The sequence below is a fragment of the Tachypleus tridentatus genome, chromosome 12 (genome assembly GCF_004210375.1).
Source record: "Tachypleus tridentatus isolate NWPU-2018 chromosome 12, ASM421037v1, whole genome shotgun sequence".
Classification (NCBI taxonomy): domain Eukaryota; kingdom Metazoa; phylum Arthropoda; class Merostomata; order Xiphosura; family Limulidae; genus Tachypleus; species Tachypleus tridentatus.
In genome coordinates, this window is record NC_134836.1 from 71411509 (window position 1) to 71438435 (window position 26927).

At 32.9% G+C, this 26927-nt stretch overlaps 1 protein-coding gene across 1 annotated transcript; it reads right to left on the minus strand.

The window, feature by feature from the left end:
• Positions 1–1771: 1771 nt before the first annotated feature.
• LOC143235664 (CAP-Gly domain-containing linker protein 1 homolog) lies at positions 1772–26090 on the minus strand. The gene is made up of 10 exons (XM_076473887.1): positions 26028–26090; positions 17855–17945; positions 10232–10283; positions 9129–9233; positions 8606–8661; positions 7257–7362; positions 4878–5020; positions 2982–3101; positions 2431–2527; positions 1772–1797 (listed from the first exon to the last, which is right to left on the minus strand). The coding sequence occupies exons 1-10, from the start codon at positions 26087–26089 to the stop codon at positions 1772–1774; spliced, it is 858 nt and encodes a 285-aa protein (XP_076330002.1). The 5' UTR covers position 26090.
• Positions 26091–26927: the final 837 nt, after the last annotated feature.

The window sequence follows — 26927 nt, forward strand, 5'->3', positions numbered from 1 at the left end:
AATGTTCATTCAATTTTTCTCCCAATAACCACCCTTTCTCTGCAAACAGTGAAAGAATGTAAAGATACAGGATGTTATGAACTAGACCATATGGAACTGTTCCTTTTCTTTTTATACTACGCATATGAGGTTAAACTAGGTAGTAGATGTTCCCTTCCCCTCAAACACAATTTGTGTTTTACTTCTGCTAGTGCTTAAAAAACAATAAACGCCCTAGCATTCTACATAATGACCCACCACATTCGTGTCCTAGTACTGGGTATTTGTTTTGAGGCTAAAATTCTTTCATTTATGTACTTATCTTATAAAAAAATGTACAATCCGACATTGTTCACAAGAAAGCAATTTTACCCAATTTTACCCACTGTGATACAGTGAAACAAGACATACAATCAATCATTGTAGTTTTTTATGACAAAGCAGTTGTCCCCATTGTAGTTCAGTGAAACAACACATACAATCAGATATTGTTGACAACAAAGCAATTGTGAAACAACACATACCCCATTGTAGTACAGTGAAACAATACATACAATCAGACACATAAAATCAGACACTATTGACAGCAAATGATTTACCTCCATTGCTTGCTTCAGTCTCCACTGGAGTTCTTCATTTTCCATCGATAATTGAGAGTTTGACTTAACTTCTCTCTCACACACTTCCTTTAGTTGTAGACTTTCACTTCTTAACTGTCTGCAAGTTGAAATATGAAAATCAAACTTAGTCAGACCACAGTTTCTATCTAACGAGTTTCTTGAACAAAGCGAAACAGATCTAGTTTGTTCTTTGTAGAAGTTAATCTTATTTTCATGACATATATTGTCAGAAACAACATCTAACAACTGATGGATTATAAACCAGGTACAAATTATTTTAGTATAGAACTATTTGTGGCTTGTTAGACAGCCGAAAATACCCAGTTTTGAGCCTATGCTTAAACTAAGGGATTTTCAGTGATGGGACAAATATCATATCTTAATGTATAATGTGCACTTTCAGAGCAAAACCTGTTTTATATTGGTGGTTGTGTTTCATGTTTCTGTAGATATAGTTTTATTAAAAACAAATAACCTCCACATGCATGCATTACATTATTTGATCCTTAAAGATGTGATGTTTAATAGTCTGTAACAACATAACAAGTCTAGATAGTTGTTTGATTCTAATAATGAGCTGTCATGTTTACATGGTTCATAGTAAGAAGTTTATAATCAAATTCATTGGTGGAATAAGTGTCCTATTTCTATACACACTTTTACAAAACACGTTTCGAACTGTGTTATGCTCGATTAAATTATGATTAGTTCTTTTATCAGATTAGACAGTCTTTGACTAGATTAGATGAAATATAGTAATTTGAGTCTATACTATTAACAACTAATAAGGCAAGTTTACGATCTTATGTTTACTCATGAACAACTTAAGTGATTAAGTCATAAATATAGTTAACAGTAATTTTATAGAAGTCACGAGAGTAATCATTAAAATGTCACTATCTGCTGAGCTGTCGAAATAATTGATCTTAGAACATGTCTACAGTAAAAGTTGCTGTTGTTTTATTTTAGAATTAATTTGTGATTCCATGTTTAATAAATATTATAGTTTTAAGATTTCTATAATTTACTTTCAGTATTGTCAAATTATAGAAGACTGAATGGAGTCAGAACAGGGTTAAACTATAGTCTAAAAGAGATACTGAAAAAAGTAAATTAAAATTATAGAATTATTTGTTTGAAACTAAAAGTAATTCATGGATTACTTAAGACAATTAGCTAACTAGAAACACTCGTTGTTCTAAAAAAACAAAAGTTAAACTCATAATGGACTGAATCACTTCTAATGACACTCTGATGGGATATGTTAAGTCTCATTATGACATTATGTTGGATGAAATAAGTATAAAATAAATCATATTACAGAAGTTAACATTACTGTTTCCCCTGATCATGTTAAACAATTAGGTACAAAAAAGTAACTTAATCGAAATTGGATATATTCTTAATGATTTATAATTGAAACAAATACACATATTTATGGTTTGTAAAGTAATTCACTTGGTGAAGGAAAATGTAGTTCACTACACAGTTACACTAAATGAATAACAACAGCTGGCACCAGCTTTTTGTGTCAAGAAGAAAGCAATAACACGTAATATCAAATTAAAATCTTAAAAGGTTCTTATAAATCATTGTTGTTTTAATTTAGTTTTTAACAATAACTGTACAAGCAATAACGATATCAATGCAAATAAACTTGGAATTAAATCAGGAGAATGAGAAGACACTCCTTAATTATGATTGTGTTGTTTGCTGTTTGGTCATACGTTTACAGTTAACCTGTAAACTGGTAATCGTATTTGATCACAACTTCAAATGATTTAGTTCACTTTGGACTTAGCAGTCGTCTAGTTGCTGGAACTCCAATTACCTCTCAGTTCGAACTTTTCATCCAACATAGCTCGTAAATCTTCATTTCTTGCCTTCAGCTTCTCTATCTCTCGTTTTGCAGATGGTAACTTATCTAACTAGTGATTTAATAAAAAAAATAAACTTTAATTTGAAATATAAACAAATAAATTTGTTTACATATTCTATAATGATGTAACAATTCTAAAAGATGGCTCTTTGATCCTAACAATATGATAGTGAGTTTTAACAACAGATATATAGTCTCGAATAATGAAACAAGTCTATACGGTTCACTAATCCTAACAATATGTTGTTTTTATTTGACTATACTTACATAGGTAATGAATCTACATAGCCATTTGATTGTAATGGTTAACTATTTTGTTTAACTATGTTTACATTGTTTATAATATTATTATAATAAGTCTAGATCACTATTTAACCCTAACAATGTGAGACTTTGTTTCTTAACACAATCCAATACTGTAGTATAGCTGTCTATACTTTTTTTTAGATACTTAGAGCCTAAATAAATACTGCAAAAAAATACAATAAAAAAGTAAAAATAACCTCTTTCTGCATTTCCAGGTTTTCTTTACGAAGGCGATGTATGTCTGCAACCTTGAACTCCAGCACAGTTTGAAGGCTTTCTACTTCTTTCTCAAGATAACATTTCTCATCAAGAATCCTCTGCGAAGAAAGTGTATTCTTTTATTTCAACACGTATAACAATTAGTATATTTGATGATGTAGTTTTACTCTCACAGATGTGTTTTTATTTTGGACGAGTTAGTAGTGAGTGGCTAAATGGTTCGTTATTGTCAATCCAAAAGTCTACAGTTTGCAGTCAGTTGCTGCAAGATCTCGTTTTATTGTGCCATTGGTGCATTATAAGTTTGATAATTATATGCTTATATTATATTAGAGTAGCCTAGTAATTGACTGTCTTCTATACTTCAAGTTTATCAGTTCAGAGTTGGGGATCACTAGACCAATTAGCCCTTTTGTTGCTTAGTGCAAATATTCATAAAAAATCAAACAAACATTCTTGCTTCTTCTCTCATACATTTATATGTAAGTAATAATATAATCATCCATGAGTTAGTGTATTACACTTCATATTAGTGTGTTTTATTTTTGTTTTAAACACATTACAACTCACTAATGATATTAACATATCAAACCAGATTAAACATTAAATACAATACCAAAAATTTAAGTGTTTTCTTCAGATAAATCCATTTACTTTATTTGAGTGTTTTTTGTTTGTTGTTTTTTTTGGGTAGGGTTATAAAATTATTAATATGCACAGGTGTTAAAATTATTCCATTATTTAGTGCAGAAAAAAATGAATCTTTTAGTAAACATTAGCTTGTCACATCAGAAAATTTCTAGAATTGTATCTCTTTCATAAAATTACTCCACTAGAGGGCATTAAAATGATCAAATGAAAAAATAATATCATTACTGGGTTGGTGCTTGTTTTTGAATTTCGCATAAAGCTACTCGAGGGCTATCTGTGCCAGCCGTCCCTAATTTAGCAGTGTAAGACTAGAGGGAAGGCAGTTAGTCATCACCACCCACCGACAACTTTTGGGCTACTCTTTTACCAACGAATAGTGGGATTGACCGTCACCTTACAACACCCCTACGGATGAAAAGGCGAGCATGTTTGGCGCGACCGAGATGCGAACCCGCGACCCTCAGATTACGAGTCGCACGCCTTAACACGTTTGGCCATGTCGGGCCGGGTTGGTGTTTGACCAAGTTAAACGACAATGAGTCTCATCTATCACGCTTTTTTGTTAAGACTCAATGGTGATGAAGTTTACCTATTTCTAAAGTCCTGGTTTTGGTTATAAACAATTTTAGTTTATAAAGACAAATACTACATACTGGAGAATGAAATGGAAGTCATTCTTAAAAACAAAAAAAAAAAAAACACTTACCAGAACATACAAGTTGATTTTCGAAAATTATATATTCTATTTATGCCATGTTGCTTATAAGATTTTCTTAAAAAACAAGTTTAAAATAGAAAAGTTAATAATATGGAATATCTTTTATTTGAAGAAAACAGAAAATTAAGCCATAGAAATATTTTTGACATACTTACTTGAAAGTAGGAAAGTTGAAATAATTTTAGTATTGTTTCCACAAAATTGGTAATCAGTTGAAAAAAAAAACACATCCAGATAAAGTGTTGAAAATGAACTTTCTAATTTTATGAACTAAAGTTGTATGTTATCATTATTATTATTGGTTTAATACTGTCGTTGTTTAAATATGTTCTTCTAAGTGCCTATCTCATGTATCAACCTATATTTCCTATTCTACACAATGAGCCAGTTGCGATCTGTCCATCACAGGTGATAAAACCCAATTTTAGTGTTATAAGCCTGCAAAATTATCACTGAACCACTGAGGGCCCTGTTATAGTAGTCAGATACCAGTAGCGGGTCATACCTGTAATTTCATGTTGGTGTCTCCATGCAGACTGCTTTCCATCTGCTTCTGTAGGTCTTGTAGCTGCTGCTTTAAGATCTTTACAGCTTTCTCATTGCTCTCTGAAGCCAGTTGCATCTGCTTTGCAAAGTCTTTCTCTAATTCTATTGAAAAAAAACACAAAGATATTGCAGAACTACTCAACAAACACAGCCATGACAAAAGCCATCTCGATATAAATTTTTGTCTTTTTGCATTTGCTTTAAACCTTGTACCTAACCATTAACATTATTTGAATATAGCTAATGTTTAATTGATGTTTCATAAATCTAACCAAGCTGTAACAGACAGCAAAACCTTTTCCTCTCCAGTGATATAGTAAGGATTCTATGCTATACAAATGTAAAACTCAGTACTACTAAGATTTTCATGCAAAAGTATGTATTTTAGCTGACACACCTAACAGAAATTAATCATTATTCAGGCCTAACTTCAGATTTTCTCTGGATCTGGAAAGAATGAGTTACGATGTAACTGGTGCTAACTAAACGAACAGTTACTTACAAGAAATATGGCTAACATTAACTGAAGAAATGGTTACTGACAAGTATGGCTGATTTCAAATGAAGGAATGGTTACTGACAACAAATATGGCCAATGTTAACTGAAAGAATGGTTACTGACAACAAATATGACTGATGTCAACTGAAATAATAGTTACTGACAACAAATATGAATGATTTCAATTAAAGGAATGGTTACTGACAACAAATATGACTGATTTCAACTGAAAGAATGGCTACTGACAGCACATATGACTGATGTTAACTGAAGGTATAGTTACTGACAACAAATATGATTGATATCAGCTGAAGGAATGGTTACTCGTAGCTCACTCTTTGAAAATACTCTTCATAATTTTGAAATTTACGAATAGACTTTCAACATTTTTACCAACAGTCAAAAGTGTCATTAATAATACAAATAATTAATCCTAATATCCAACTTGCCATTATGAGTCATAAATAAAAATTTCTGTGATTTCCGACTGAAAGATTAGGAAGAGAAAGCAAGAACAAAATGAAAACCCTTAGAATTCCACTGAGAAAAACTTGCATATATATCTACAAGTGTCAATGAGGTACAATTAATGTACAAATGAAGACAAAAAATACAAAACTTTCAAACAGATGCTAAAGAAAATAATTATAAGTTACGTAAATAATATAAATAATAATAAATAATGGCAAATAATGTAAATAATGATCCTTTAAAAAAACCATTAGAAAAATTTCCACACACCATGAAAATTAACCAAGAAAATCAAAAAATAAAAACTAAAACTGGAGTAATATCAGAAAACAATATTTAATAATTGGTTTGTTTAGAATTTTGTGCAAAGATACATGAGGGCGCTCTGTGCTAATCATCCCTGATGTAGCAGCGTAGAGAAAAGGTAGCTATTCATCACCACCCACTGCCAACTTTTGGGCAACTCTTTTTATCAACGAGAAGTGAGATTGACTGTGATGTTATAATGTCCTCATGGCTAAAGGGCAATTTGAACCCATGACACTCAGATTACGAGTTTAGTGCCTTAACCACTTGGCCATGCCAGGTATAATAATTCATAAAACAAAATATGAAAAGCATTGGAAACCAATGAATGAAAAAAGATTCCACATGTAAACATAAAAACCAATGAATGAAAATAAAGTCAACATAAACACATCAGGAACCTGTGAATGTCAGCAACAGATGTATAAAAGAAACCCCAAAATGGAAACGAAATAAGAATGAAATAATTGGAGCCCAAGAATAATAATAAGTACTTATATATCACAGACATTAAGTAAAATTTACTATTCTTGTGAAATAATCTTAAAATAACAGTCAACAACAACAATAATGCGTTGTTAGATAAGAGAGCAAATCTGCCAAAAAAACCATTTTAGTGCATTTAATAACCACTAGGTGATGTTCTGTGAACTTATTACTCTGCATTATGCTGCCGAACTAGCTAATTAATGTTTTATTCCCAACTGCTGTTAGAAATCTGAAATGTGTTTCGATATTTGGATACATGACTTATTATTTATGTCTTTTAATTTTTGATCTAAAAAAGTCTCCATCATAAACATAAATATGTACCAATAAATTAACACAATGACGCATAAAACCTTCCTACCTATACTGATATTTTTATTTTTAAAACGATGCATTAAATATGTTAACCTAATACATTCTTCCTTTTCTATTTATAAGGAGAGTAGAATTTGAAAGGAAAAACAATATTATGAGAGGTAGCTCTGTGGTATTTGATCCTTTAATTCACAAGAACAATACTTTATGAGTTTAATTGCACAGAAGTGTTTAAGTTTGAATATAAACAAAGGTTACCTTCAATTTGAAGATTATGATGTACTTTCAACGCTGCAACTACTTCAGTGTTCTCGTTCTCGGCATCTCTAACAGACTGAGCATGAATATTTTTCAGGTCTTCAATCTTCAGGAAAATACGAAATGCAATTCATTAAAACTGCTATCAAGTGTTTTTTTAATCATAAATAATAGGTTTTGTTGCTTGTATTTTAAAACAACAGATGACGCCACTAAAGTTTTATAGTAACCACATTTATCTTTTTATTTCGCACAAAGCTACACCAGGTATATCTGCGCTGGCTGTCCCTACTGTAGTGAAGCCAGCTAGTCTTCACTATCCACCGCTAACTCTTTGGCTACTCTTTTACGAACGAATAGTGGCCTTGTCAGCTGTGGGGGCGTTATACAGTGAATGCCCCCACAGCTGACAAGGCGAGCGTGTTTGGTGTGACGGGAATTGGAAATCACGACCCTCGGATTACTCGTCGAGAGCCTTAACCACCTGGCCACGCCAGGCCTAACCAATTTTTTGAGGATATGTTTACAACTTTAGATCGCGGTTCTTTCATTAAGTCAACTTCATAGGAACTAAAACGATAACACTAAATAAACTCTCAAATATAAATTAAAATCGAGTCACAATTCGTAAGTTCTCTTTGTCTTACAAAATTATTTGTTATCATTGTTAGAATATGGTCTAAAAAACAGCTTTTATACCAGGCTAATGCTTTAACTGGTTCAATGCTCCTTCTATATAAATTTAAGTGTTTGAAAGTGAAGACGTAATTGTGGTATCCAAGTAAAAACTTTTTCATTTGTTCGAACGATTAAATCATATTCCGAAAAAAAACAACAAAATTTTACAAAAATGAATTAAATTGAATAAATTAATAATGGTTTTGATTGGTTTTGAATTTTGTGCAAAGCTACACGAGGGCTATCTGTGACGATTACGTCCTTAATATAGCAGTGTAAGACAAGAGGGAAGGCTGCTAGTCATCATCGTCCACCGACAACTCTTGAGCTACTCTTTTAACAACGAATAGTGACATTAACCGTAACATTATAACGCTCACATGGTTGAAAGAGAGAGGATGTTTGGTGTGACGGGAATTAAAAAACGAAGAACAGACACAAGTTACATCTATCAAACCTACTTCATGATCTTAAGCCTACATAATGAAACCAACTTCGTTAAATTAAGCCTAAATACTCAAACTGGTGTTCTACAAATGTTTTTAGATTAACATCTGTTGTGTTCGACCAGTGAAGTATCAAAAGAAAATTTAAGAAAACGAATAAGTTTAAGAATTTCATTTTGATTGGTAACGAGAAATCAGTAACTTTGAAAGTGTTATTAAACTCACCTCTTTATCATACTCAGCTCGTAATTTTCTAAATTCTTCATGGTGGTTAAAGTCCACTAAAATAAATAATAGTTGTTGCTGTTGACACACATTTTACTTCAACTGAAATATAGTGACTTAAAGTATCTGTAATTCCATTTACTCTAAGATATTAAGCTTACAAGATTTATAGTACCGAAAACAGAAGAAGCAAATAGATCTATACTAACAACAACTAATTCTTCGATAATTCTTTTACCAACGGATAGTGCAATTGATTATCTCTTTATATCGAACACACAGTTGAAAGAACAAGCATGTTCGATGATTTAGATTTGAACCAGCGGCTCACAGTTTGTGAGTCAGTGGGCAGAGAAGAGATAATCCATTGTGCGATCTTTTGTTTCATTTTGTTAGCTCTAACTCTCCTAAAATATACTATAAACTCAAAATTAACCGCTATCCATCTAAATGTTCGTAACAGACATTAGATTTATCTTATACTGAGAATGACTGTAATGTGACTATTTCGAAGAAAACTTACACGTTTCGGTCTCTTCTTTGTGCGTTGTTGTCAGCTTCGAATCCGGTTCTTGTATTTCCTCCGCACGGTTTCGCCTCAGTTGTTCTAATTGCGTTCCGCAATCGCCTAGATAAAAGAACAGTGTCTTTGATAGCTCTATATTTTCAAATTCTTATCGTTTTGCGATTTTTATAATCTAGTCCAACGTTTCGCATACTGTCGGGCGCGAGCAGATAGGGTAGTGTCAATAGTGTAAGAATGCAAAATGAAGTTTTTTTATTATTTTAATTAATAGAAATAATAAGAAAGTACAAAAACAGACAAATTTAATGTACATGCCTCGTCTCTTATTTCAGTCACAGTGGGGGAGGGAAGCAAAATAAACTATATTTATTAAAGCAGGTTTGCTTGGTTTTGATATTTTCGCAACGCTACACGAGGGCTTTCTGCGCTAGTCATCCCTAATTCAGCAGTGTAAGACTAGAGAGATGGCAACTAGTCATCACCACCCACAGCCAAGTCTTGGGTTACTCTTTTACCAACGAATGGTGGGATTGAACATCAATTTATAACGCCCTATGGCTAAAATGGCAGGCATGTTTGATGTGACGGGGATTCGAATCCGCGACCCTCATATTACGAGTCGAGCTCCCTCACCACCTGTTCATCTTATTGAACATATACACACGTCAAACTCTTATCCTATACATTCCGGAAACTAAATTTAAAATCTGTACACTCTGGCGACTAAAATCAAGATCTCTGTACTTCGGAATGTAAAATCAAAGTACATAAACTCAGACAATTAAAAGATCTGAATTTGTAATATCCAGAAATGTAGAGTATAATAGTATTTGCAACACGTGAATAACATAAATCATGATATAATGGGCTTGAGGTAGGGCATGTCAGTGGCGTCTGCAGTGGAGGGGTCAAGAAGGGCATTTCCTCCCTGGAACATTAGAAACACAATTCTTTCTTTCTTCATTCAGCATATTTACATGAGTTTCTATTCATTTCACAATATCACCGCACCCTGGATAAATTTCTGCGGGCGTCTTTGAAGCGGGTGCTTCAGTTTCGTAATAATAACTTCATACAACGAAAATATTTAACCAACATACTTTGCTGAGCTCTCCATTCCAATAAAGTGCTTGAGTGGGACAACGCATCCAACTGAAAATAACAAAAATGACAACGATTAACAATTAACAAGCATGTAAATAATAAATAATTAAGAAATTATTACAAAAATAATAACACATGTTAAATAATGTCACACGAATTCAAAAGTATAGAATTCACGGTACCTAATCTATTTCTTTTTTTTTATGGGAGAGGTAATTTTTCGAATAGAACAGGTGAGAAATTTTATTATGCATTAAGCTAAGTTTTCAAACATAAAAAACGAATAAACACTTGAATAATGGAAATTATTATTGTTGAATTATATTGCTAGTTTTGTTGCAACTCTTATCTACATCAAATAAAAATCTTACTGCTGGCTACATTCAACGAAACGACGGTTAATTGGCCAGTACACAGTTAACGAATAACTTTGACAGTGCTGTTGTTCGTTAGGTTTCAAGATTTGCACAAACATTAAAAAATACCATATATCAAATTCAAATAATGCAATATACCGTTTCAGGTATGTATAAGTGCAAAGTTTTTCTACTCAATTTAAAAGTATTCCCTTTAACTTATAGATATATTGATGATTTAATTATTATTAGTATTTATTTCCTTTAATTCGTAAGTTCTTACAATTTCTGTTTACTAGTGGAACCTCAGCAACAATGGTAAGTTTCTTTAAGCACATTATTATAAATATTGTCATTTAAGCACTCTTTACTGGTAAAGCCTCAGTAACAATGGTAAGTTTCTTTAAGCACATTACGAGAAACGTTTGTAATTGTTGGCATTTGAGCACTGTTTACTGGTGGAGCCTTAGCAACAATGGTAAGTTTCTTTAAACACATTATTATAAATATTGTCATTTAAGCACTGTTTACTGGTGGAGCCTCGGTAACAATGGTGAGTTTCTTTAAGTACATTATTAGAAACGTTTGCAATTGTTGTCACTTAAGCACAGTTTGCTCGTGGAGCCTCAGCAACAATAGTAAGTTTCTTTAAGCACATTAGAAAAGTTTATAATTATTGCCGTTGCTCCACTCCTTATTATTATACTTCGTTTAGCACAATGTGAATTTATTATTAAATTGTTATAAAGATTTTTAAAGTTTAAACTTTAGACACGAGTTCGTAATTTCTTGTCTGCGTTTACGATTTTCCTTCTCGTGATAATAATGTTCCTTGATTTTGGTTTGAAAAAATTATAATTCCTCAGTTACTTACATGCTGTAAAGTTCGTAATGAATAGACATATTTTACTTTTAAAAAATATACATTTTAGTTATGAGACTTAAAAATGCTGGTTTTTGATATATTTTGTGTTTTTGATTTTTTAATAAATATTATAAAATATTACAGTTACGATAGAAAGTGTTCCGTACCCCTGTGTCCAGAGTAGTTTTTTACTCATAACTTAAAAAGTTTCAAGATTATATTATAAATATTATACTAACACACATCTACATAAATTTTATGTAAATTGAGCGACAAATAAACTGTTTATAAACAAATAACGAAACATAGGAGGGGCAGAAAGTGTTCATGCGTCTACTTTAATGGTCAGATGTGCAGCCTTTCAGGTGAATTACTTGGCGCAATCACTCCTCATAGCCCTCCATGACTGTTTGACAGTACGACTAGTATTTTCTTCCATTCTTCTTTACAGAAGGCCTCCAATTCTTGCAAGTTTTTCGGATGACGCTGATGAACCCTGGTCTTGAACTCATGCCAAACGTTTTCAATTGGGTTGAGATCGGGTGACTGCGATGGCCATACCAGAACGCTTGTATGGTTCCTCTGCAACTAGGATTGCACATATTTCGATGTGTGCTTAGGGCCATTGTCGTGCTGGAAGATCCAACGACGCCCAAGCCGCAAGTTCCGAGCATCATTCTTGATATAAGTGGCTAATTTTTCAACGTACTCTTCTCTTTTTTCATGATTCCGTTGGCGCGGTGACGGCTGCCTACACCAGAAGAGCTGAAGAAACCCCATAGCATGATCCCCGTGTTTAACTGTTGGGACGGTGTTCTTTGGAAGATTTCGTGCTCCCTTCTTACGGAAAATATAGCGAACATCATTGTGGCGGAAAAGTTCGATGTTAGTCTCGTCTGACCAAAGAATACTCTTCCAATAGGTAAAGGAATTATCTACATGCTTTCTTGCACATCTCAATCAGTTTATTTGTGGTTTAATTCACATAATAATTTATGTAGGTGTGTGTTAGTAAAATATTTGTAATATATTATACTTCTATTAGACTTATCGTGATACTTTTAAGTTATGAGCAAAAAACTACTCGGGACGAAGGGTGTACGAACACTTTCTGTCGTAACTGGAGTTATGTTGAAAGAGAATAATATTCGTATAATACGTTCAAAAATGGTCACAGTAAAGGTAATCAGTTTTCTAAATGCAGGTAACTTTACACGTGGTTTGGGGTTCACCACGTTAATCACACACACATGCGTTTGAGACGGCATGACGAGAAGTTATTGAAAATCATTCCCACTATTGAGAGCCTATTTTAACACCGTATTCACTATATGGGAGGAGAGGTGTATATTATCTTGTTGGAAATTGTATAGTCCCCCATCCCCCTTGAACAACAATAGTTATAAACCTTGACCTATTAAATTTGATCACGTTGTTCAACAAGATATAAAGCTATTACGGAAACTGGAAAGCCAACTTCAGAGAAAAGTATAAATTTTAGCCTCGCCATAACGGCTCATAAAATGTCTCTAAGTTCGTTGTTGTTGTTTTGAAACAGCTCTTTTTTTTCTTTCTTATTTTTGTCTTTATTTCTAGGATCATTTCATAAAATATTTCAAATGATTGACTTAAGGTTATCAGAATCTCAATAGCAATATTCTGCAAAGACAAAAATTCATATAATACTTTTGATTATATTAGTGATTATATAACACCAGCTATGAGGAGGGTGGGTGTGAATTACCTGTGGGAAATTATATTTTGGTGTTAAAAGACGAAAAATAATTTCTGGAAATTATATTTTGGTGTTAAAAAATATTATCTCCACTCTGTAAAGGTAAAAGGGTCAGTTAAGAAGCACTGCAGAATAACTAACTATCCAGAATGAACAGGTGCACTCTGAGATGAATAAAGCACATAATGGGGTATTTCTGGAACAGGTATGCTCTTTGCACAAAAAATTGGAAATTAAAGTAGTATGTGTGAAAAATGGATCATTAGGTGGAAGCGTTAGTCATGTATAAATGTAACTATAGTGAACTATATATTTTCTCACCCTCAACTGGACAGATTCTATAACTCATTTGTAACCACAAGATTGTGGATAGGGCATGTAGACCAATATATACACATGTATGCATATATACATACCAACAACCAACTGTAAGTGGAATACCATCATTGTTTGTTCTCTTGTCTTCCTGAGAGACAATCAGTCACACTTTGATGGTGTTACAGAACAGTTGCCATCTCCCTTTTTCATTTTGGGAGATTTTAACAGACACTCCCCTGTGGGTAGTACCAATATGTACATGAGGGATTGTTTCATTGAAAATATGTTCTCAAATCACAACCTATCTCTCTTCAGTAGTGGTTCTTTTCCCTATTTCCATGCACCTAGTCATTCTTTTACTGCTGTTGATCTACGTATCTATCTGTTCCCCTTCACTTTTATTGGAGAGTTGACAATGGTAAGCAGAACAGTGAAACTACCCATTGTTTTGAGAGAGAATGGCTGTGGTCAGCGCCCTCTAGCTTGAGTGCCATGGTGAAAGTTGGACCAGGTTAACTGACTTTTTTTACCTCTCGTTTGGAACTTGGTCCTGCAGCCGTTAGTCTTCCATCTGTTAACAACTGCATGGAGGCAGTAAGTAATTGCAGAATTCAAGCAGCTGCCAGCAGGTCAACTCCACAATATTTCAATAAAAATTATTTTCTCATTGTTTAGTAAGAAGAGGTATCATCCAATTTTCACAACATCAGCAATTGGAAAAAGATTACAAAGAATGGTTTTGTAGCAGTATTGACATCATTGTTGTTTAATGAAAGGAGAGATCAAAATAAATCTGTATGTATGTCATATTGAAAGAAATAATGGTGTCTGTAACTGTTTGTTAACAACAGCTTAGCATTCTTGTGTTAATTCCTGTTAAACTATGTTGAAGCATACTAAATAACCCTATCCATCTGTTAACAGGATTAAAAATGATATATTTCTATATCAGTTCCTGTTGAACAAGTCAGAAATTGTGTTATCATCAAGATTAAAAGTGATGTAACATTGCCAGTTGCCTGTTGAAATGTCTATGAATATGTCAAACAGTTTCTTTCAAGGTTAAACATTGGTTCATGTTGTACAATCTTGGAGTTAAACAGCTGACACCAAAACTAAACATTTGTTATCTTCAACAAATTTCAAACATAGTAAACAGCTGGTACAAAACCTAAACAAACTTGAGACACACAGTTGCCACTACTTCTAAGCATCACTTCCTGTTGAACAGAAGTAAAACATATTAAAAGCTGTTACCAAGAATTGTTAATTTCTTCTATACTCTTTGTGTTGAATTTCTTTAAACAGAGAATGAGATTGTCATTGAAAGGTTTATAGAAGATGGTCTCATTTTGTTTTTCTCAGCCTCTTAAATATACAGATCTTTTTAGACATCATTTCTGGCATTTCCACATCTACATTTGCTGCTAACATACATTAGAAATGTACTGAGAGCTCTTTTTATTTACATTTTAATTCTTTCTATCCTTCTTGGTACAAACACTACCTTTAAGGGTCAATTCTTACATTTGAGATATCTAAACTCTGACATTACCCCATGAGAATTATCTCAACAATACCAATAAAAGGCTAAACTTGCCACATTCTTTATTCCAAGCTGTCTCTGATCTAAGGACAAACCACATAGTAACAGAGATCCTTTAGTCTTTACATACCTTCCTTCAACTAGTCAGAGTTGTCGAACTGTCCAATGCAACATTACTTTACTGACAAGAGAAAACACATCTCTCAACATTTTTATCACTCCACTTTCAGTTTCTTTCAAATGTAAAAGGAATTTCAAAGACTGTCCAGTACATTCCAAATCACAGACAGAATAAATCACCTTCACTTGTACAAACTGACAAAACTGGTCTGTGTTGGCGAGCTATTTGTCTTCCATGCGATTATATCACTAACTTATCGAATCTCTCCAGTTCTATCTTTCATGTAAAAGGCCAATTTAAATCATTGTGCATTATTTATTTATTTGCTTTACTAGATGTAAACATCTCTCACTTGTGTGCAATGACACCCTTAAACCCTCAGTTCTCAAACACCTTAACTTTCCAAATCACAATGGGATTGGCGACATGAGTGTACTGGTATTATAACATGATCCCCACAAAAAAGTATCATTGCAAAATCCAAGAACATAAACTTATATTTAACTAAATTTTAACACCACATAGAATTAATACATGTTTTTTAAAGTGATTATTATCTTCCTTGTATTTCACTTTTTCACTCCTGTTACCATGACATCATATACATATATTCCCTGATCAATATTCTTTTTTATTATATAAAATCCTTTTTTTACTTATGGAAAAACGTTATTTAGTGAGTTGTGAGAGCATCATACAGTTTTTTTAATATTTTTTCGTTTGTGTATGTTATAAATGAAACTAGTAATAAACTGTCAATGACATATATAATAGTTTATATTTTCTTTATACAAACAGACAATGAAAGATAACAGCTCTTGCACATCAATTTAAAACACAAAAAATATTTGTTCTGAGATTTTTTTTCAAATAATTTATGAACAAGCTCATATAAATTAGTGACAGGTTATGATGGCTGTGGAATAGTGTTTCCAGTGCAGTTAAACAGAATGTACAATTATCAGTGTTAGATTTTACTTCTTACAGCGGAGTTACTCTGGGTGTAATAATGTTTTCACTAATAAATAATATGAAATTGAAAGTCCCCTTATTCATTTGTTTCTGCTATATAGTGCTAATCATAGCTCAGTATATATGTACCACTTACATATTGGATTTGTTTCTTTTTATATAACTTCTGTTTGTGTATGTATGTGGTTTATTAAGAAATTCCCAAATTTTAGTAATATGTTCACTGTTGCAATAAGGAAAATATACAGAGGATAATGTAATTTAACATAATGTATTCACCACTAACTGATTCATTGCTATTGTGATATAATGCACTTTGCAACTTAATTATTCATATATGTTTATATCAAAAATTTAATAGTCGAGTCACATTTATAAAAATAATTTATATGACCCCAGTGAATTAACTTGGAAAGTCCATCTAATTTAGAAGATTTAAATTGGAAAACGATTAGCAAAGTATACTGATGTTGTTTTTAAACTATTGTGATACACCAATTGCTTCCATAAATTCCAAATAAACTTTATCATAAACCTAATTTTGTGGGTGAACAATAAAGTATTAGATATAACTGCATGTGTGTGAAAGTCAGCATCTGTGTGTGTAATCTTATAGAAGAAAATACATTTGTTTTTATTCAGGACATTTACTTATCTTGTAACATTTTCAAATACATTTGGGAACACAAACTCATCCACATAAGAAAAAGCCTTGAATTAAGACAAATAATATTTTTGTTTTAAAATTTCTCTGATCATCTTTTCAGGTGAAATTAAGAGCATGGTCATTTCTACACAGAACCAGAAAAAAATCGTTTCCATAAATCTAAAATGCAGAGATTATACAATTAATCTGAGAGTTACCAATGGGGGGTCATCAAATCCATTAGTTGCATAAAGTTGGGTACACTATAAACCAAACATATGAGTAAACTGAGGATTTAGTACATTATAAACAAAAATTTAGAGTTTTAAGAGGGTTGAGTGGTTGAGTGAATTTTACTTAAGAAAATTCTGAATAATCACTTCAAGAAATGTTGAAATAACCATAGGAACTACAATCCTACCAAAAATGGTCACTTTTAGAAAGGTTATTTAACACCCTTTTCTACACACAATTTTGACATTGGAAAACAAAGGAATACATGTACAGATCAACTTGGAACGTCAAAACCATCCAAAAAGAGACCTGAAAAAAGTCATACCCCTCACCCATGGTACAGAAAGTGCAGCATCTTGCAACAGATGAGAAAACATCAACATGGATGTCAGTCAGTAACAAAATGCATCTTCATCAGAATGTAACATAATAAAAGAGTATGCCCATCTCAAAAGTGCCAGAAGCCACATATATACACGCTATTTCACAATAAATCCATTCAATCATTGCATATCTAAAACATCTGGAGACAAACAATGACATAACAGTCAAATCATCCATAGATCAGACTGATGGAGAATTATCATCCTTATACACTGAGATTGATTAAGGAAAGCAGACAACGACTAGTGGTGTATTCTTTACACAACTGTCTTACAATAGAAATTTTTCCAATAGGAACTATGTTTGACCATCAGACATTATTTGACTGTAACAATATTGTGATGTATTCAACCTCTCTATATTAAGATAATTGTTTTATTCTAGTTCGAGATCATCCTTTAATGTTAGAGGCTAACATATAAAATTAATAAATACTACTCACATTCTGTACAGATCCTGGCCTAGCATAATGGTAAAATCCCTCAACTGGCCAAGTCTGATCCACTTTCGCTTTCGAAGCTCGGTGATTGTTTCTGCATAAAGAATTTACATCAGATCAACAATTTGTCTAAGTTTTTTAACATCGTTTTGTCTAGAAATTCTTCATACACTACTTAGTTACTACATTATTTGATATAGAGTGAGAACTTTCTCGGTTTACTCAGGTTAAGTTGGTGTGTGTGTGTGAGGGGGTATCATTTGACAACACACGTATACTCTGACGAATTGTATAGGTTAATATCAATACACTAAGGTCTTTTTAAGATTGTTTTTGATACAAAACTGAAATTCTCTCTCTTGAATTCTCTCCCAGTAGTTGTTCAGTGACATGTCATGGGATCCACAGCACGAGAAACCGAATTTTCGATACCCGTAATGACCATGGTGTAGCTTGGTGCCTAATTCTAAACAAACAGTCTTGAATTGTAAGTGTGCATTCTGTGTGCTGTATTTTTGTGTGTATTTAACATTGTTAAAATGTCTATTAGAATAAGAACAAGTATCTCATCATATATTGCATAAACATTTCAGAATTATTTAACTTACACTTGATAATTTATCAGAAACGAACATTTTCATAAACTACCTGAAGTAGCACAGCCTCACCATTCGAATATTAAAATTATTCAAGGTATTAAATCATTCAGGTTTCGTCATTTTTCATGTGTTAGTAACAGCTGATTTTGATATATTATATATATATTGCTTATGCAGTAACCGATTATTATTCAGCTTGAATGCAAACTTCAGAAGATACTTTCGTAGATTTTTTTAAAGTAGAAACCTGTTTTCTTATATATTTAATCATCCTTCCTCACTTTTTTCTATTATTATGGATTGTCAGGTTCATGGGACTGAATACTCTGTAGTTGGTGATGAATTTGAACAATAAATGGACAAAACAATATTCAATCATTTTAAGAATAACATATTCCAAACAAGTCAAATGAATGTAAACCCACACATATGACAAAACCTTAATTCCTTGTTGTGTATCACAATTGTTTATAAAGCTTCAAATAATTCTCATTTCACTTAAAGCATTCGTACACGCTTGTTTAATAACTTCAGAATCCAACTGACAAGGCCTAACTTGTTTACTTGCAGTTGACAGTTGCGAGTTCAAATCACCATCCTACCAAACATGCTTGTCCTTTCAGCTGTAGGGAGCATCACAAAGTCGTGGTCAATCCCACTAAGCATTGGATAAAAGAGTAGACCAAGAACTTAGAAACTGAAATTAGACTTCTTTTGTTTACATAGAATCTGTCAAACCACTGTAATGTCAAAAATATGTTGTTTCAAAAGGTAATCATTTATATAATCATGTTAACTAAACAACACAATAGTTGTGCTTGAACTCAACAGCAAAGCCAATATACCATCAGGGAGGAAGTTGTCATTCAATAGTATTCTTCAACACACCATACACGTTAAGGGGTTGACTGTCACTCTTATAACAAGCCCATACATTAAAGTGTAAAAATAATATGTGGCTCCAATGTAGCATTGTTTCTAGAAGGTTCCTAGATTAATTTATGAATAAAAGTGTCTTGAACAGTTTTGAAAAAACCTGTGTCCCTAACGGATTGATTCTAGTCTCTCCCGATCTATATGCCTGAAATTAAATCATCTATAATTATGATATCATTAACTCTTTCAGCATGGGTTCGATCACGAAGACTGACCTTATAACCATTTCGTTCAGCTTATAGTGTTCATGCTATAATTTTTTATTTATTATGTATATGTTTACCAAAGTTTCATATTAACAGTAAATATTACAAGACTTACGTCCTCAAAAGTTTCACTGTTCTTAAGTGTTTTCTTATAGCAAAGCCACATTGGGCTATCCGCTGAGTCAACCGAGAGGAATCGAATCCCTGGGATTAGCGTTGTAAATCCGTAAACTGGCCGCTGTACCAATGGGAGACTTATAAAACTGACCTTCAGAAAATGATCTGTCTCGGCTGTGTTTTAGTAAATCAACACTTTTATTACTGTTGGCAAATAAATTCTTAAACTTTGTTGTTTTTTAAACATAGAACAGTAAATAAAAAGGGTGTGAGGCGAGCTTAGAAAAGTCCGCATTAATTAAGACAAGAAAAAGCCCAGAAAGAAGTAACCCGTTTCGAAATGGAAAGTAAATATCTCGAGGCTGAACAAGACTATATCAAAGCCAGGAAATAAAATAGGCCAAAAGAAATAGATTTTAGACTCAACTTCAGTTGACAAAGGCAAAATGAGAACTCTGAATTCAGTCGGCATATTAAGATTCCACAAGTTAATGAAAATGAAGTTGATAAATATTTAGAACATTTGGAGAAAGTTGCTTAAATCATGGACTAGCCTACCGAAAATGGCCTTTATTGCTGCAGTGTTTTGACTGGTAAACAGACAGTCAGATGTGGCTTTGCTATGAGAAAACGCACACACACAAGGAGCTCATGCTGCTCTCTTTCTAGAAGATTGCACAGATTATGATAATACTAAAACAGTTATCCTCTAAGTATATGACCTAGTTCCAGAATCTCATCGGCAAAAGTTTCGAGGTTACTACAATCATGATGGTCAAACTCAAATGCAATTCGCCCATGAAAAAGAGGTTTATTTTTATAAGTGTTGTAATTCTATGCATATTGACAATAGTTTGGGTAAATTAAGTCAATTATGTTTAATTTAGGAATTTAATTGCTGTACAAGTTTCTACAAAAATATTTTATTTCTACAAAAATAAAGTTAAAACATTACATGAAAGCAGCTGCTCTTTCCAATGATTACACTTTAATTCATAAAACCACTTTTCATAAAAAGAAATTTTCCCAGCTAAGCAGAAACCTGTACCCCTAAAGTTGAGGATACTATTAAAAATGCAGTTCCTATAGTTCGAAATCTTCTGGCAGATTGAACAAAAACTTTATCAAAATCATCAAGGCCTGTCTTCCATTTCTATAAACACCTTATTATATTATGTCCTGTTGTTGGAGTTTGAAAAGAAACAGAGGCAACACCCAGTGCCTCTGTGTTCACATATGGATGTAGTTTTACCAGATCATTCGATGTTGTTGATTTGGCCACTGATAGAAGGGCTAACGTAGTTCTACATGATACCAGAGCGACTCAACTACCATTGTTAGAGGGTATATTGACTTTAGGTTCGAGTTCTGCCATTGCTGGTCTGTCATCACTGTCATTAGGGTATTGAAGGTAGCTTTGATAATGTTCCTCTTCATAACATTTAATTAACATCAGACCTCGTTTCGAGACCAGTTGCGGGTGGAGTGAGACCTACTATGCCAATTAATAGTATGTCATTATTGTTGGTAAACGATTTGGTCAGGGGAGAATTTGTTAACAAATCCAAAATGGTTAGTGAGCCGATCACTGTTTTATATAAAGATGATGTTGTTGTTGAGGATAATCCATAAGCTTCCTTTATGTGCTGTGAGTCGAGCTTAGGCAAAGAAATTAAGCCAAAAAGAAATGTTTTGGACCCAAAGAGAATCCTGTGAATAACTGTTACTACACTCATTGGTGAGTGACAATGATGAAAATGAGATATCTGATTCAACTGGTGAAGTTTATTTGCGAGAAGTAAACTGATCATTGAACAGGAAAACGATCTACAGATCTCTTCATTATTTAAATACGTACTTCCAAAAGATGAACTGAAGAAAGTTCCAAGCAACTATTATTTTCAAAAATGATGTGCTCATAAGAAAATTGAGATTACCAAATAAACTAGCCTCAGAGAACTGGGCTAGTTTATCAAATTGTTTTACAAAAGTGTATTGTTGTGATATATTGAAAGTAGCCCATAAACTCTCCATGAGAGGTCATTTAGGAGTCAGCAAGACGTGTCAAAATTGCAAGACATTTCTTTTTGCTAGAAATGAAGCAATAAATTTCTCGGTTTTGTAAAAACTTTTCATACCTGTCAATTGGTCAGAAAACCCCCCATTGCTCTTTAAAACCTGCCCCAACTTTCGAAAAACACCTAGATCATGTGATTATTAGTTATGTTATGACAATAAGATAACATTTGTGTCTGAGCACATTCACGTGCTGTGTAAATTTCATCTCATACGGTTGATTGTATTAACTGTCGTGATATTTGAAACTGTATAATTTTTTTGACAGTGCATTGTATTTAATGTGTATATATATACATCAGTAAAAATTCTCTCACGTCAATTTTCAAATATCTAATGAATGAGGTACAACGGATTTGTCGTTGTTTACTTTAATGCCTACGCTTGTTTCACCAGTTTTCTTTTTGCTTGTGACGTATATTTTAATAGTCTGTAACAAATTCTCACTAAATTTCATTGTTCTTTATTATGATAAATGGGAACGCAAATGGATTTAATCCTCTTGCTGTTGTCTTTGATATCCTCAACTTCTACAGGATCTACCTCATATTTTGCTTATTATGTCACTCCTCTGCCTCTTTTGTACTCTATTTCTATTAAATAGCCTGTAATCCAATATTTCAAAGATTTTGCGTCATCAAAACCATTTATGTTTAACCATTTCTCACTTATCTCATTGTGTCAAATTTTCCTCTTTCAACCATGCACTGCGATAGTAATCAATTTTATTTTTATACGTCCACCATTATGGCTACTTTTACAGAGATGCCAAGCATTACGATTTGAGAGTAATCATTACGAGTTTGGTGTATACATTACGACTATTCGCTCACAGACAAACATTACGACTTGTTGCAACTCCCAAGTTATTATATATTATACAGGCCTATACAATAAAGTGATAAATTGTTACTTCAGGGCTTGAAAGAGGTGAAAAGAAAATTTCTGGTGAGATACAAATAAATTTTGATAATAAATAAAAGACATAGTCCGAATGGCTACTCGCGATAATCTTGTTTGTGCATGAAATAATAAAAAAAATATTTGTTTCTCCGACATATACCAATAGTTTAAGTGCGGTGCTTCTTCATACTGGATACATAAAGGAATACACAGTCACGTCATCAGTGCTTGTCAGCGAATCAGTGCTCGCACAGATGGATATTTCTCGTTTTCTAAGCGGCATGGAAAACCAATGCGACCGTTCACAAAATGGAAAAAAAAAGACGCCTCCTTCACCAGATTATCTTGTTTCTGTCAAATCTAAAAGGACTAAAACTGTGAATCAAAAATTTAGGAAAAAGTATAGTGCAAAATATCCGGTCATTGCATCAAAAGTCACTGACAGTCATGCGTTTTGTACAGTTTGTCATATAGATTTTTCTGTGGCACATGGCGGGATAAACGATTGTTCCAAACATACAAAATCGGCATCTCACCAACAAAAGGCTGAGGCAAAGACAAAAACGATACAGATAACGACAATTATGAGTGAGAATTCAGAATATGAAGCCATAAGTGCAGAAGTGATGTTCACGTCATGGCTCATAATTTACCCCCAGCTGCAGCAGATCATGCAGGAAATCTATTCAGAAAAATGTTCCCAGACTCCGATATAGCGAAAAAATATGACTGTGTATGCAGTCAAATGTTGTTATAACTCTCAACCATCCAGAGACATTCCCATGAAAGCAAAGGCTAAAACAGCTGCAAAACTATTACAATAAGTGTCATAAACATGACATACACAAGTCTTTACACCTTCTTCGGTCATCGTCTAGTTCACAATGAAAAATGTGATTAACAGGAAGCTGACCACATGTTTGGAAGGGGCCGTATAACTGATTGTCGGAATGTAGAGGGCGGTGTTAGATGTTTGAATATATAATTTTATTTTATTATATTTAATATAAGTATAAAGTTGTTCGTTTATATTGGTTTATTTTGGGTTTATGTTGTTTTATAAGTAAGGCTTCTTTAATTTTGCGTTTGTTTATGTTTCTTTCTTTATTTAGTATTTGAATGTTTTCTATGGTTATGTTGTGGTTTTTGACTTGTAGTGTTCAAAAATGTCTGAAGGTTACTTTTTGTGTTTTTTTAATCTGGTTTCCATTTTCTACTTGTTTTTCCAACATAGAAGTCGTGTAAGTTATCACATTGTATTTCATAAATAATGTTGGTATGGTGTTTGTTAGTGTAGTTTTCACATAGTATGGACCTCAGTTTTGTGCCTGGTTTTTGAATAAACTTGGTATTAACTGGAATGTCATATTTTTTTATTAGTTTTTGCCATTTGGCACAAAACTGAGGTCTATACAATGCAAAAACTACACTGACAAACACCACACCAATATTATTTATGAAATACAATGTGATAAGTGCCACGACTTCTATATTGGAGAAACAAGTAGAAAATTGGAAACCAGATTCAAAGAACATAAAAAGTCATCTTCATACGTTTTCGAACACTGCAAGTCAAATAAACACAACATAACCATAGAAAACACTCAAATCCTAAATCAAGAAACAAACATAAACAAACGCAAAATTAAAGAAGCCTTACTTATACAACAAATTAAACTCAAAATAAACCAATATAAAGGAATGCCTTTATACCTACATTAAATATAATAAAAAAAATTATATATTCAAACATCTAACACCGCCTTCTACATTCCGACAATCAGTTACACAACCCCTTCCAAACATGTGGTCAGCTTCCGGTCAGTTACCTCTTTCTTTGTGAACCTGACGATGACCGAAGAAGGTCGAAACGTTGTTCGCTCTTCTCTGTAAAATATTTTCTGCATTTATATTTCTCTACAAGTGGGTTTTCTCGACATCACTGAAAGGCATTTTCTGCTTACTGTTTGTGCATGTTCAATGGTGTTTTACCAGTATGCTTGTTACTCTGAACTAAATAAAAGACATAATTTCAAAATATTTTTTTAATTTATTTATTAAATACACAAAACACAGTCATAAACGAGCAATCTATAGCAGTAATAAATAATAATAGTTATAATAATAATATAATAATAAACAGCTTAGAAACATTGGTGAGGTCTAGTAGCCGCAAATGATAAAGGGCTCAGTCTACAATCATTAGGCTGTCATTTGAAACAGTTGGCATCTCTGCTTCTATACCCATTTCTAATGCGAAACGTTTCTCTGCCTACATTTCTTTTTGTACTTTGTTTATCTTCGCACTGACCCCTATCTCGTATACATGCACCACAAAAACGTTTTCTCTGCTAACCCCTTTATATCGCCTGTTCTGCCAGTTATATCATTCACCAGTTTCCATAGGTGGCAAAATCTGATTTTGTTCTCCCTATTTACCCACGTCTTGTCAAGAAACCATCTACAACTTTAGCCTCCTCAAGTTTATCATCCACTTCCTTTTCTGGATTTTTTGTTTTCCTTCCCTCCAAATGACGACCTGACATGATCAGGTAGTTTGGGCACTTGACTCGCTATCTGAGGGTCACGAGTTCGAATCCCGGTCACACCGAATATGTTCGCCCTTTCATTCGTCGGTGTGTTATAATGTGACGATTAATCTCACTATTGCTTGGTAAAAGAGTTGACGTTCGATGGTAATGACTAGCTGTTATCCCTCTAGTCTTACACTGCAAAATTGGAGACGGCTAGCGCAGATAACCCTCATGTAACTTTCAGCGAAATTCAAAACAAACCAAACTCTCCAAATGGAAGTGATCGTGGTCTGCTGAAGCTCAAATTTGTTGCTCAATAGAAGAGACTCATTACAATTAAATTAATTACTTTTAGTTCTCATAATGAATCATTAAAACACAATATTTTGAATAAACTAGTTCAAAGATTACGATAACTTAACACGTTTAATGATTTACCAGCGAGTTGGAATATACCTAAGCCTAAAGCACGGTTACTACTGAAGCCTGTGGTTTTCAATTCTTCTGCATAAACACATTATCTGGGACTTTGAGAAAAATGTTATTATTTTTTTTATCTACTGGGGGTATTTCGCTGTTATACATGATAACTTGTATAACTATCTCTCCTTATAGGGCATTTGCCTCTGGCAAAAAAGTTCAGCACAGGTGTACGATATATCAACCCTAATTTTTTGACTGTTGAGAAAGTTGGAAAGTCATTACTGAGATAAAAGTTATTATATTAAATTAGAGCCTATTCTAAACGTTAATTGGAAAAAATATTTTAAAACAATGAGATGCGGTACTTAAAAGAACAACCTACTTCACTCTCTTTCCAAATCTGAAGAAATTAATACATTTTCTACGGAAGTTCTGTGCCATCATTCTTTTTTCTAAACTTTTCAAATGAAACTTGTTCCTTTAGGTCACGTGAGTTCTACTTTTGACGTAATTACGTATAAGCAGTGTATCTATTGGATACTGTTACAAACAAACGTTGTTTTAAATTAAGTAATGATTGTTTCTACTACGTTCTAAATCAATTTTGAAATACAAAAAAAAAAAAAATTAGATATAATGATAATAAAATCTAGGAACCTTTATTTCCACTCAATTTTTCAAGCAAAAACCCTTTATTTCAAGATATTTCTGTTAAATATACACGATTCGAATATCACTAAAATACAACAAGTAGAAGAATTTTTTTTTAATTTCGCGCAAAGCTTCTCGATGGCTATCTGCGCTAGCCGTTTTTATTTTTCAAATCTCCAACCTTCGGGAAAGTATGAAATGTAATTCATTTTAACTTCTATCGGGTGTTTTTAGTCATAAATAATATATTTTGTTGCTTATACTTTAAAACGTTTGAAAAAGTATAATACTAAACCGAAAACAGTTGTAACTAAGTTATTGTTTCTTTAACATAATTCTCATTTTTCTCATAAAAATAAATATTTTCATGTAATGTGGCATAAGAAATTTAGAAAATGAAAATGTTATTTTTCTTTATTTATGGAATAGTTTTTGATCTGCATAATCAGTTTTATTTTCATTCAGAACTGTGCTGTCAGTTTTCTAAGGACCATTTTCCAATTCGTTATGTTGAACACTTGGCCTCCAGTCTGATTTCATTCGGAAAAATATATTTAGGTTTATATTGTATTTATTAACATATCAGCCTACTTTGAAGTAATTTTATTATGTAGTTTAAAATGTAGAAACT